General features: G+C 37.6%; 1 protein-coding gene across 14 annotated transcripts in view; it reads left to right on the plus strand.

Annotated features, from left to right (window-relative positions):
- EPB41L2 (erythrocyte membrane protein band 4.1 like 2) overlaps positions 1 to 13964 on the plus strand; it is a gene marked incomplete at both ends in the record, with an annotated part of 87308 nt that overhangs the window by 63738 nt on the left and 9606 nt on the right. For 3 of the 14 annotated variants that reach the window (XM_084228543.1, XM_084228545.1, XM_084228544.1), the window contains 5 exons: positions 2715 to 2777; positions 4683 to 4829; positions 6121 to 6222; positions 11717 to 11770; positions 11969 to 12535. The exons of 3 other annotated variants lie outside the window; for them this stretch is intronic. In XM_084228543.1, the coding sequence (XP_084084669.1) occupies positions 2715 to 2777; positions 4683 to 4829; positions 6121 to 6222; positions 11717 to 11770; positions 11969 to 12535 (933 nt within the window). Of the gene's footprint in view, positions 1 to 2714; positions 2778 to 4682; positions 4830 to 6120; positions 6223 to 9548; positions 9717 to 11716; positions 11771 to 11968; positions 12536 to 13964 lie in introns of all 14 variants that reach the window. 8 more of the 14 variants (XM_084228535.1, XM_084228536.1, XM_084228541.1 and 5 more) reach the window with 7 other exon arrangements.

Here is a 13964-nt window from a genome sequence, read left to right on the forward strand (position 1 = left end):
CTTTCCACAGGCGAAACCTCAGAGCAGGGGGACAGTGAAGTCACTGCCCATGATTCTGTCCCGGAGCCTGTCGAAGCTCCTGCTCAGTCTGAATGTCCTCCCACCCCTGAGACACCTCTAAAAGAGGCTGACCATAAAGAGTCTGAATTTGGGCACTCTTCCTTCAGTTTCTGCAAATGCTTTCCATCCAGTTTCCCCTCACTTCTAGATGAAGATGGGTATCTTGCTTTCCCCAGCCTCCCCAAGGTCTGGGTCTCCTTTCTCCCTGCTGATGTCCAGCATTATGTTCCTATCACCTCCCCTTCATTCCTTCCTTCCCTCATCCTCATCTTTGGGCTACTTCTCTCTGCTTCTCAGTCGGTGCCTTTTTCTCTCACTTTTTCCCTTCCTCTGGCTCTATCCCTCTGCTATCTGGAGGCAAAAGCCACTTCCTTTAATGTGTCTTATGACAACGATGGGAATGACAAAGCAGAGGAAGAGGAAGCAGTTGCTGGCACTCCTACATAAGCTACAATTTGTGGGGTCCACAAAAATATTCTCCATCTTATACTGTTTCTAATGTAGAGTGTAAACATGTGCATAAATTTCACTGATTGCTCTCAAAATAGTATGGTCTACATATTTTCACACAAACAACGTTTTAGTGCATGAAAAAGAAGTATGAGTTTCTCCCTGCCATTGATACCTGCTGACCAGGTCCACACATGCTAAGTTGAGAACAAAGTTAAAGGACTATTGTAGAAATACCTAGAACATACTAAATCAAAAGAGAAGGGGCTCTGTGTCCCCATGAACGATCCATATAGAGTCTGTTCTGCAGACATATTTTAATGCTGTTATTTTTAGGATGGAAACTTGTTTCAGCTTAGAACTTAGAATGTAGTGGACATAACTGTAAATGATGTGTAGTAGTAGAACTCCTTAGTACTGTTATAACTCTTGTTAGAAAACCAAGCTTCTTGTTCTTGCATTTATGAGGATGCATCTGGAACCTCTGCTCTTGAGTACATAGCTCTAATCTCAGAAACTCTTTGTTTCATATTATTATAGCATTTGGGAACCAGATGACTATCAGGAAGTGTTTTTTAGCTAAATCATAATTAAATAAAAAAGAGTCACTGTCAAGTATTTTTAAGGAAGATACTATTCTGTTTTAACAAATGTCTACAAAAAATGACTTTTTGTAACTTGAGAATATTTAGCCCTAAGGTTGGCCCTTTTAGTGCTCTTTCATTTAAAATTAGGTGTCTAGTTTATGAATTTTTACCCTTATGTAGGACTACCTCTGCACAAATAATTCTGTGCTACATGTGCAGTATGTTTTTGATTATTTTGCTAAATATGGTCTGGTGACTTAGTGTCTCATATCCTGTGGGTGTTATCCATAACATAAATCACAAAATTCAAAGGAAATCTAAAGAAAAAAATGTGAAAATGATAGTATGATTAAGCATTGTGTGAAGCCATGATTCTTAAAAGTTACCAGAGGACTGCCAAAGATTGACATGTTAGAGTTAAGAGTTGACCAAGGAATTGGAAGACGATTCTTAGTAGATTCTGAATTGACTGTGTCTCATTTTCCATGCTGATAAAATGACATTTTAAGCTACCTGCTTACTTAAAATATATTTGAATGATTAAAAAAAAAAATTTGGAACTCTCAGAGTTGACACTCTTACCTCCCGTAAAAAAGAACAGAACATCTGATCCTGCTATGAATTAACGTGTTAAAAGTTAAACTATTTTCCTTTTATATGGGAATCAGTTTTTTTTTTTTCTTTCTTGCTATGTTCCTTTCCTTGGGTTCAGTAGTCAGTCAACATTTATGTTATTTTAAACTTACAAATTGATTCTTTCATCATTAATTACTGAGAATTGACCAACTATGATAAACCATTCCTATTTAAGGAGATTATGAAAGAAAAGTGGCTATATCTCAAAGAATATTTAAAAACACCTACCATTTTAACATAAAAATAGACCAATTTCCCCCCTAAAGGAAAGAAATTGATGTTAAATAATTATTTGTCCCTGAGATAAAGCTAACACCAGATTTTGCATCATTATGCTTCGCCCTCGTCACTAGTTGATTTAGGCATTTCATATTAGAATAGATTGAATTATGCCATTTTTACACTCTCACATTTCCATTCCTGAGTAAATAATATTCAAAAGCAGTACGTAACTTAGGGACTGGGAAAGAGTGAAGCTTCCATTCTCCATTCTGCCTTTGCAATGGATCATGTCCATCATCCATACAACACTGTAGGTGAAGAAAGACCAAAAGTGGCTTAATATTCTGCATTTTTCTGAGAGACAAACAATAAAGGTTGGTAATATTGATTCATTGTTTAAGTTCAAATACAACCTCTTTGCCCTGATGGTAGAGTTGCTACTAATCCTCCCCTTCTTACTGTTGGCCGTGCAACTCTTCAGGCGAAGATGGAAGAAGAGGAAACACAGCTGGAGGAGGTGGATATTTGTTTTCCCCAAAGTTAAATATCTAGTGGCTGCTGCCTGCGATTGTATTTGGGATGATACACTCTCAGCCTGTATTTGTGAATTGTGCTTGTTGTGGCTTTAGGTTCTTAAGATTTTTATTCATCTTTTGTTTTAATGTCTTAGGCTATCCAAACTCCGTCATTGCTGGTGCTTGCTAATTGATACACTTAATGTTTACTTGCCTTTTCCCTGTGTGTGATTTAATTTCACAGAAAAATTCCTTGAGAGTAGAAGGGGATAATATTTATGTCAGACATAGCAATTTAATGTTGGAGGTTTGTATAATTTAAGAAAACAACTCTGTCCTGATGGCTGCCAGGCTGCTGTGGACGGGAGGTCACGCACAGGCTGGCTGGCAACTTTCTCCAAGCACAGTGCATGAAATGCATGGGGGAAATTCAGCTTGGGAGTGCATGTAACCAGGCCGACTTGTGTTCTTTTAAAGTGACTTAATTAGGAATATATCTACCAGAAGTTCTCAAAGTGACAGCTGGGAAGAAAATGTTCTGTATCAAATGAGTAAAGTTTTTATCTATTGATCTTGAAGTTGTCCTGTAAGTAAACCTATTGTCTCCTAATGAGTTCTCTCCAGAACATGGAATCTGACATAATGTGATCCCATCCTTACTATACATTGACCAGGACAGATAATTTGTCCTGGCATTAAATCACTTGGCTCTTAATCTGTGACCACAATTTTTGGGGGGTTAGTGGTGCTGAAATCCATGCAGTTAGGAATAGTATGCTATTGGAGTATGAAGTTGGAGAGTATACTAATGAATAGGATTGCTTTGATTAAAAAATAAGAGAAAAGGAGAGAAAGGAGAAAAAACAAAAGCCTAGCATTCAATTAGGAATATATTCCCCGTGTCACATGAGAACAATTCCTCCTCCCCCTTCTTATTTTAGGGTCTTATGGCATAGTGTATACTGTGGAGAACTGCAATTCTCAATAATCTGACTAATTTGTTTGGTTGCTTTTGGCAGCTTTGAAACTGTTGGAAATGTATTTTAGCATAACTTACTAAAATGCTCTAAAGTGTAATACATAACGTTGCTTTGAACAAATGCAAGAAATGTGCCTGATCTCAAGCCACGTTCATTTTTCCATGCCATGCAAAGATTTTTAGATTTTCATGAGTTTTTGCAGATGGCTATAGAAGCTCACAGATGAGCTACTATGCTTGTGCATGAATATAGAATATCTAATTTTATCAGATGCATGCCCTGTTCCTCTGGGAGTGGGATGGAAGCTGTATAATCCATAGGTGGCCCCCATGATTTTTAAAATGTAAGAAACCTTGAAAATTCAGTTAAAACCATTTACTGAACACTAATTGCATTTTAAATCCACAACTACTGTTTATTAGGGCAATCTAAAATATCCCACAGATGCCATCATTTATCAGGGTCTACGCCAGTGAAAATTGACCTGGTAATTTTTCTTGTATCCTTGATTGTATGAGGACCATCTGATATTTGGGTGACTGGGCCCCGCATTTCTGCTTGTCAAGTACATGAAACCAGCATGTGGTTCACTAATTTTTATAGAGAGGCCAAATAGACGTAGCCCCTGGGAAGCCATTATTTTTATTCTTTAAGGACTAAAGACACTGCTGGAATTTCCTGAAAAAAAATCAGTCCTTGGTTTTCTCTCTCTCTCTCTTTTTTTTTTTTTTTTTTTTTGGATGGTCCTACACTGGCCTTTCCATGAGGCAAATATGATTCTGAGGCTCCCTTTCTCTGTTGTGACTTGATTTACTATATTCCCAGAATGAAATTTTAATAGTAGCCCTATTCAGACAGGTAAATTTGCAGGAACAAAGTCATAGGCAGCATTTCAAATTCTTAAGAAAACCATGGAACTTAATAAGCAAAAAGACGTCCTTGTAATAATATAAATATTATTTAAAAACTAAATTAGAACCCTTTAAGCTGTGAATCACAAAAACATTACACATTGGCTTTATTTTCAAGTTGTGATGAACTCATTAAGGTTGTTTATTCATAGCTGATTTTATGGCTTTTGAGACTTGGCATTTTTCTTGCTTTAGTATGTTTTTTTTTTTTTTAATCATAAATTTGCTTTGTTTTTTTGTTTTTTGCTTTATTTTTATTTTTTGTCCTACTGGGTTTTTTTCTTTTGGATTTCCCCCCTTTATTACATTACATATTGCTAGGACCTGGATAAGGCCCAGGAGGACATACTGAAACATCAGGCTAGCATTAGTGAACTGAAGCGCAATTTTATGGAATCTACACCTGAGCCGCGCCCTAATGAATGGGAAAAACGCCGTATCACACCTCTGTCTCTACAGACACAAGGGGTATGTTGCTAGCTATTTGTTGACTGTTCAGTGAAACTCAGTTTGCTGATCTATTTTGTACATTCTCAGGAAATTACAAAATGTCCCCATTTCGTTTTTTCATATGTTTGCTAACAGTTTTTAAATACTAAATATTTATTAACATTGTACTACTTATTGACCTGGTTTTTAGGAAAATTGCATGAGTTTCAAAGTACTTTTAATGTACTTTCAAATGATATTACATTCTATTAAAGTAAGTAGCAATGAATTGTTACGTAGGATGACTTAAAAACTGGCTTAATGTGATATTAAGTTTTCAGATACTGACTTCTGAAATAACAGTGTTTACTTAATGACTTAAGGGATATAGGAATGCAGACTATATTTAGAATGGCTTTACGTAATTACTGTGAAGAAAATGAGTTAAATTTAATGTGGAGACTGATAGCCCGTTGAAAACTACAGAATGTCATATCATGCATCTTAATACTGACACTTCCTAGGCATGAAGTATAGCCCGGTTTTTAAAGAACATTTTCAACTGTAACAATTCCCCAAATTGATCCTTTTCTTTCCATGATTTACTTCTTCCTACCACCAATGTAAAGATTTGCCTTTGGAATATAGACTCAAAGTACTTCATTCATTCCCATCTATAGCTGTTCTTTTCTGGTGCTCTCAAATCCCTATTAACCAAGAACTTTCATGGGCACGTTCATTGTACTTGAAGAGACAGTGATTATACTTTAAGATGCAGTTGTGAAACGTGTGTAAAGATTTCACCCTACAATTTCATCTCTCCCTCTTCTGTCTTTCTCTTCTTAAGTTCAGCATCTAGTCTGACTTGACTGTTGCCAATTGTAGGCATTGTAGGCATTTAATTCATGCTGTTGTATTCACCTTTTCTTAAAAAGCACAAACTGTTAATTGCTTTAAATTTCTAACTTGTGACAGTGAAAGGAAAATAGCTCCTTCAGGACAGATGAGCAAAAACAATTACTGAACTAAAAACCAAGTTTTGAAAATTTTAAGATTGACAACACCATGGTAGGGTCTTAGGAAGTTGTGTACAACTCAAATTGTTATTTTTAGGTTTTCTGAAGCGATTAATGTCTGTGTGTCAGCAGTCATTTCTAGAGTGTTGTGTTTTCTGGAGAAACAGTATCTGACATGCTGAGACTTGGGTCTCCCCTTGTGTGCCACTTCACCTGATTTGTTCCACTGACACACTGTTGTTTTATGTTTGTGTTGCTATAGACGTGATGTATGTGTCTTATTTGTTGATTATGTCTATTGTTTAAAACAATAGAGAAAAGGAGAACATCTTTTCAAGGATATTTTGTCCATGAAGGAGAAGCATCAGATGGCGGCAACACGGACAGTTGAAGAGAAAGCCCAGGAGGCAGACAAGGTGTTCACCTTGCATCCTTGGATCTCCTCTTGCTTTTCCCCTTTTCCTCTGTTTCTGTCCACAGCCATAAGAGACTCCATTTTATCATATATCATCCTCAAATATTTTTGATACAATTTTTTTGAATCTTTAAAATTTAATTCTCCAAATATATAGGAACATGGAGGTCAGTAGGTGAGAAACACCTTAGTGCTGAAGTACTTTATTTGAAAATCCAAAATTTGAAATGATACATATCAACCCATTTAGGTGATCAGAATCCCTAATCCTGATGTATGTATGTGGCTGGCAGTTGGGAGGCCATGGTCTCATATGAAACTGCTCTGTTTGTACACACTTTTACACAATGTGGTGGTGTTAAAATAACAGGCTTAGGTTACTAGTTTTTGAATACATTGGGAAACCTGTTGGATTTTCAATTTTTACATTTTTAACAGAGAAAGGATTTTGGTGTATCTTAGCAGCCCCTGAGATCTCTCTCTACTTCTGTATGTATGAACTTGCCGACATTACTAAGGAAATTGGCTTTCTTCTGCTTTTGCATTCTCATTCTGTGTTTCTGCTGATTTTTGTCAGCCAGCTGCTCAGCCTGTTCATTGCTGGGACTAGGATACTTGGCAGTATAGTAGAGGAGATAGAGGTGGTCATGTAAATTTAGTAATTAGCAAATTGGATGTGCTTAGATGAGTTAAGATGAAATATAATTTCCTGTTAAAAGGTGATTGGGATGGCTGCTTGCCATCGTGGTCAGGAAGGGAGGACATTTGAGTTAAGACCTTAATGTGGATAAGTGACATGTGGACGTGAAGCTTTTTCTGTGTGGAAGGAAGAACAAAGGCAACAGCTGCCAGGCAGGAACTAGTTTAAAGAACTGAAAGACCAAGTCATGGAGACAGAAAAAGTCAAGTAGGCAGACCCCAGGCCCTGTCAAGGTCTTAAAGACTATATTAGAGCTTGAAATTTCTTGTTGGAGTCATGGGAAGCCTCTGGGAACCTTAAACTGGGAAGTGTCTGACAGAGATTCCTCTAGGGCTGGATAAGGAATTGATTATAGGAGTTACAAAGGTGGTGGTCACTAACAAGGAAAAAATGTTTCTCTTCTACAAAGCCTGATTTTGTTAATAAGTACAAAGCATTATTCATCATAACACACAGTGGGGTAGGTGGAAGAGAAATAAGTGGAAGATGAAGCCCTAAAGGAATTTGAGGTCTGGTTGAGATGAAATATGAAATGAAACACTGTAAATGAAAGAAATAATGCCGTAAATCTCAACCAATTGGCATGTTTATATATGCTAAAGGTTAAACTGAAATCCAAAGCCAGTTAGACTGTGTGTGTGAGATAATGATTTCAATGTCATAAATGTTGAAATATTTATGTAGTCTTCAAAGTTTATCCCCTGGAAGCAAGTCAGATGGCACTGAACGTCAATTTCAAATGATGCCTTTATACATTTTGTAGTAGGAAACTTTGGAACTTTGGTGAAGATGCTTGAAATTATTCAAACTTTTTTCTGAGTATCATGGTTTAGAGATGTACAATATAAAATATCTGTATATAAGTTACATTAAAATGAGGTTATATAAGATTTAAATCTGGATTTTGCCCACAATTAAGTTCTAAACAGCTTATCTACACTTGTAGCTACTGCTGTTTTCAATACTTTTCCTTTACAGCACATGCAAGAAAATACATATTTAGCATACATATGAATTGTTGTCATCTATAATTACCCTTTCACCCTCCATTTATAGATCACTTACATTGTATCCCCCACCCTCCTCCCCCGTAAACATCATATCATTCCTATTAGTTGAAAGTACCTGAATATTTAAATCTACTTCATTGTTTTGACTTAACAAAAGTTTTTAAAGTTTGGTCTTTGTTGCACCTTCATTTTGCTACTGATTTTGCAGCATTTCTTGATTATCTTTAAATCGTAATCATTAATGACATGTGAGTATAATTTGATCAACTTCTCCAAATTTCTTTGGGGTTCATAGATTAAAAATAACAGCAATAACCTCTTGTTTAAAAGTAAATGCGGTCTTTGACAGGTAAATAACATGATTTCATGTCCTATTATGTTATTGCACCAACTTATATAAAATATTCTCATCAATCTATCAGAGATTACAAAAACTGTACTTTTAAGGTACTTCAGAAGGTATTTTATTGAATAATTAAATGTGTAGCACTTATATAAACTCTCGAGTGATCTCTTGGAGACGAATACTTCACCATCCCACCCACCCCTAGGTTGGTTTAATTATGGAGGTTGTAATCATGCTGAATTAGTCAGGAAGCTTTTTCTCTCTTGAATAATGTATGTCACCCTCTTCATCTCATTGTCCTACTCCTCACATCCAAAGGGGCAACCAGAAATGTCATTCATTCGCTCATCTTTAAGTGTTCTAAGAAGTATTAGGAAATATTCTCTCTTCTGGCTTGATGGGGAGCTCAAGAAGACTCTACTGTTGACCCTCCACATACCCGAAGCCAGACCCCCACAGCTTTCCTCTTGTGCCTTCAGGCAGTTTAGAGATGGTCCTTTAAGGGATAGAAATGCAAAGATTAAATTTTTCTGAATAGTTTTCAGGAACAGATGATTTTTACATTGCTCACTGATTTTTCTAAGTTTGTCTTTCTATTTAGATTTTTTTTAACCAGTTACTAGAAAAAAGTATTCAATTTTTGGCACTTTATTTAGCATGTCTGAGAGAATTTCTGTGGTTTACTGTCACAGCACCTGCTGTGCAGACAAATCAGGTGGTATAAAGAAGGGAAGAGATGGGAGGAGCTGGAATGGTTAAAGAAGCCTATGCAAAAAATATGTGATATTAGATGGACTACAGAGAAATGGCAGAATTGGTGAGGTCCAGAGTGACTAGGGGAAGGCATTGGAGGCAGCAGAATAAGGGCATCCAAATTTTAACACAGGAATAAGTGTTGCAAGGTTGGGGTCTGCTAAGAGGCCATTCTGTGCAGACAGAGACTCTCCAAGAAGCTGCCACAAAAATAAGCAAAATAGTGTTTGATTGGATGGGTAGGTTGTACCCAGTTATGATAAAACTTCAGTGAAAATTCTGGAGTTTAGCTGGTTTCCATAAGTTTCAGCTGTCAGAGATTTTCAAACAGGATGGAAGCTGGCATTCAGGACTCTGCCACATCCGCTGCTGCGTTCTTTCCGATTCCTCACCTTTCTTTCAGTTTATGTTCTGTGATTTCTTTCTTGTGTAACCTTTCCTTTCTTTTAATAGGTCACTGCTTGTTGTCTGTTCTGACTTATTGTTAATTCTGTGCTCTTCCTTTCTGACCTCTCTAGAGCCTAGAAGAGGAGATAACATCAATTTTGTTTAGTGAAAAGGGCTTTTCTCTTAGCATGAAAGCCACCTTCACCTCAGCCACCACTTGGACAGCAGAGGGCACTGTTGGGAACTATAATGCACCTACTGAAAAGCTTTCTTCCTGGCCCTTCTTACAGTTGCCTGAGGTGCATTTTACTTTGTTTCCCCTGTTTTTTAAAAGCCACATACGAGAGTGATTTTCATTTTTCCAGTATTCAGGAACCCTTCCCTCCAGGGCTTTCATTGGTGAAACTAACTCTTTTGGGAGAAACATTCAAGAAATAATCACCAAATTTGGACGTGAGGAAAAAGTAGATTGGATGTTTCTCCTGTTTCTTTTGTGCCCTAGCCTCAAATCTGCCTAAATTCAGAGAATCATTTAAACCCAGAGTCTTAAGTTTTTTTGTGGAAGGAAACCTGCAACGAAGTAGAAGCTAAGAATGTTTTGTCAAATTAAAATTTTTCAGGGCTTACATCTTTCTCATATCTTCCAATGCCTTATTTTATAAACTCTGCTTACCATATTTAAAAAAATCAAAAGACCTGTTATATTCAATTAAATCATTTTCATTTTTCTCAATGACTCAAAGGGATTCCTTGAAATTGGGCAGAATCTACCCAGCCATTTAAGGTTAAGTAACACTGACCTGTAATCATGAAATGTCTGCTTTAGAAATGTTCTGATCACTGGATATCTTTATGTGTAAACATCAATGGGTAGTTCCAGTTAGGTGTTACTTATTTATCCAAATGGATTCAAAATTTTCCAATTTAATATTTGACACAGTTGGGTTTTCAATAAAGCTGAAAAGATGACTGTCTTGTTCTGTCAGTAACATGATTTATATGGTAATTTGAACAATGAAACCATGTCCATACCATTCTTTCAAGAATAATAACAAGGATGAAAGAGAATGTGTGATTGTACAATGATAGCTGCTGAGAAGTGTGCCCTTTTGTCTGTGTTGCTGGGGCATATAAACCTGAAATTTGCTGTTACTTATATGGAACAGATAGCTCCCATCCATGTTGTATCTTGGCAAATTTATAGGGTTCATCTCTGCCCAGAGAGTCCAGAGGTTGCAGTGCCCTTCTTAATAAAGCATGGATATACCTTCTTGAATAAGTGGGGCTGCTATCTCTCCTTGAATTGTTTTAAAGTTATACCAGAGGCAATATTATCACCTAAATGTTAAAAAATTGCCTGGGTTTTATTTGTATTAGTGAAAAGTGCCCTTTTTTTTTCTCAGGGAACATTGTAAGCTTTCTTATAGTTGTAAAATTCTTAGTGAGAATGTGTTTATTCTGCCCTGGTTATCAACACTGTAGCATAGTAAGTTATATTATTAATGCATTTGATCAATAGGTACTAACTGAACACTTAAGTACTATAGTAAACTAGAGTGAATTTACTTCTAAAGAAATTGATGTCTGCAGGGAACAGAGTGAACATCTGAAATAATAAACTTAGGTCCATTTCAGCTTTCAAAGATCTAGTAGAGAAGCTAAATCCTAAGGAAAAACACCTGGAGCCCTCACCGACATCCAGCCTACCCTAATGTTACTGTACCCTTTTGCTAATCTGTAACACTGTGTGGGATGTTAATCACCGTTTCTGAAATATCAACAGTTTTTTATGTTCATGACCATGTGAGACCACAATTTTACCAACTAAAGAATCTGTTTTCTAAGTGAGCCAGACAAAAAATAAGGACCACCATGTCATTCATTCTCTATTCAGTTAGGAATCAGGGTTTCCAGCTAGGTTTTATGATCGGATTATTAAAACCAAAGGTGTTGAATAGTTTTTTTAGATTTTTAAGATTTAAATGTAAACAATCACCAAGCTATTGGCATAATTCCATTTCTCCCCCTCACTCCCCTACGTTTTCAACTCAAGTACAGCTTTTACAGGTGTAAATACAATAAAAACATTTTATTATTTTGGGAGGTTGCTGGCTGGTTTTGTTTCCTATCGTAAGCTTTTAGCATTTGTCTTGGTTGTCCTCTATGTGACCTTGAACAAAGGATTGTTGTAGTTGTTGGTTCTTGCTGCTCTGTCTTTGCAGTGTCAGATGTTTGTCTTGGTGGGTGTTGAGGTGAAACTTTATTGATTTTGTGTCCTTGGTTGCTTTTTGTTCCGCAGAACCGCGCTCCCGAGTCTGAAGGGCCTTGCGCTGGAGCCAGTGATGCTGTTAAGGTTCTCCCCTTTTCCATGTTAACACCATTGCCCAACTTTTCTCACCTCCCTCACGTTTCCCCCGCTTCCCTTTCAGTCAGCCATCATAATCATCTTTGTTTTTCTCCATGACATGAACCTACCATCAGTTCATTTTGGTTGCCGTCGTTTTGATTTATATATTTTTGTTTCCCCTCATCCGTTATTTTTTTTGTGCAGAGTTCACATGAGACTCTGAATGTAGTGGAGGAGAAGCAGCAGGCGGAGGTTGGGAAAGACGAAAGAGTAATCACAGAAGAAATGAACGGTAAAGAGATCTCACCTGGGAGTGGTCCTGGGGAGATTCGTAAGGTGGAGCCTCTGACACAGAAAGACTCCACCTCCCTGTCTTCTGAGAGCAGCAGCAGCAGTGAGAGCGAGGAGGAAGATGTGGGCGAGTACCGGCCCCACCACCGAGTGACCGAGGGCACCATCAGGGAGGAGCAGGAGGAATATGACGAAGAGGTGGAGGAAGAGCACGGCCCTGCTGCCAAGGTAGTAGAGAGGAGGGAGGAAGCAGAGCCAGAAGCCAGCCCAGTCAAACAAGCAGGGGCCAGTGAGCTCCCAGTAGAAACAGAGATCCAGGAAAATGTAGTTGCCCCAAAGATACTCACCGAGAAGAGCGTACACGAAGGCGCTATTAAGCAAGACATGGGAGAAGAAACAGAGGACGAGCAGCATAAAGTTAACGGAGAGGTGTCTCATGTTGACATTGATGTTTTGCCACAAATTATTTGTTGTTCAGAGGTAAATGAGCATCCCAAGGGGGAGCTAAACTCTCGAGCTATTTCTCAGGTGGAGAACCACCTGTCTGTCTTCTTCTCCTGTCCTCCCAGTTCTCCTTCAGCTTTTTCAGCAAGATTTTTATCTCTCACGGGAGGAAAGGGGAAAGCACGGCTTTGTACTTTCTGCCAGCTCGGCTCGTGGTTTCTACCTTCTTTATTGCACCTGGATCACTTGATAGAGTCGACTTTCCTACAGCGACCTCATCTTTTTTCCCTTGGCATTTCACATTTCAGTTTTTCTTGCATGTTTTGGTTGTTTTCCACTGTTTGTCCTTAGTTGCACTGCTTCTTCTTACTCAATGCCCTTTTCTTTGGTTTATTAGAAAACCCTGTATGTAAAATGGCCTATATGAGTGTGTGTGTTGCTGTTGTCATGACTGGGTTGGACTTTCTAGCTCATTCTCTCTTTAAGATTCATAGAACTGGCAGCAGGCTCTGAATACCATGTATTCTAAATTTACCTTCCACAGGGATGAAAACGGTACTTCTTGATTACCCTGTGATTTCTGATTTCAGGAGTTGTATGATTTAGTTAAGAGCTTTTTCTTTGCTTCAAAGCATCAGTAAACTAGACTGCTGAATAGAACCCCCTTCTCTTCCCATTCTGGATTATTTGCTAATATGTTTTGTGGATTATCTACACTGGATGAATCTTCCTTTTTCTCTTCAAAAAAAGAACTTTCCACACTCCTTTTAGATTGTCTTGGTCGCTGGTGCAGTATCTCTGAATGGAGTTAAAGTTATGCTGAGGGAGGATTTACTGCCATGCAAATGTTTTCTTGAATCTAAAATACCACAATGTAGGGATTATCTGTCCTTGCTCTCTTTTGCCTTTGTTTTGACATAATTGAGTGAATATGTATTGTGTTACTTTTAAACTTCTTTTTCACTTCAGGGAAGACATTTCAGGAGTCTTTGAACACTGAACTATGGTTTTCTGCATTTAATATGTGGTTGTTCCTCTTTAAATAAGTACACTAGGGTATATTCTCTCAAAAGTACTATAGTATTTAGGTACTAATATAGTCTGGAGGAGTATTATGGCCTGCTCAGCAGATTATAGCACTGGTGGGCAGTGCCCCTCCTTTAATGTTTTAATTGCTCAAAGCATTAACACAATGTTTCTTTGGTGGAATTATATTAGCTATAAATTTTAACTTATATAAAATATATAAGAAGCACTGCAAGTTTTAGACAAGTATTAATTGAAAGCAATGGTACTTGAAGATTTTCTTTCTACAAATGGCATCTCCTTGTCAATAGGGCAGAAAAACTTAAGGAAAATAGCAAGTCTTAACCTGCCTGCCCGGCGTGCCAATTAGAGGCAATGAGCCTTCACACAAACTGTGTGGTTCTTTAAACAGCAGTAAACATCAAGGCAGGTCACTTCG

The sequence above is a fragment of the Talpa europaea genome, assembly GCF_964194135.1.
Source record: "Talpa europaea genome assembly, chromosome: 2".
Classification (NCBI taxonomy): domain Eukaryota; kingdom Metazoa; phylum Chordata; class Mammalia; order Eulipotyphla; family Talpidae; genus Talpa; species Talpa europaea.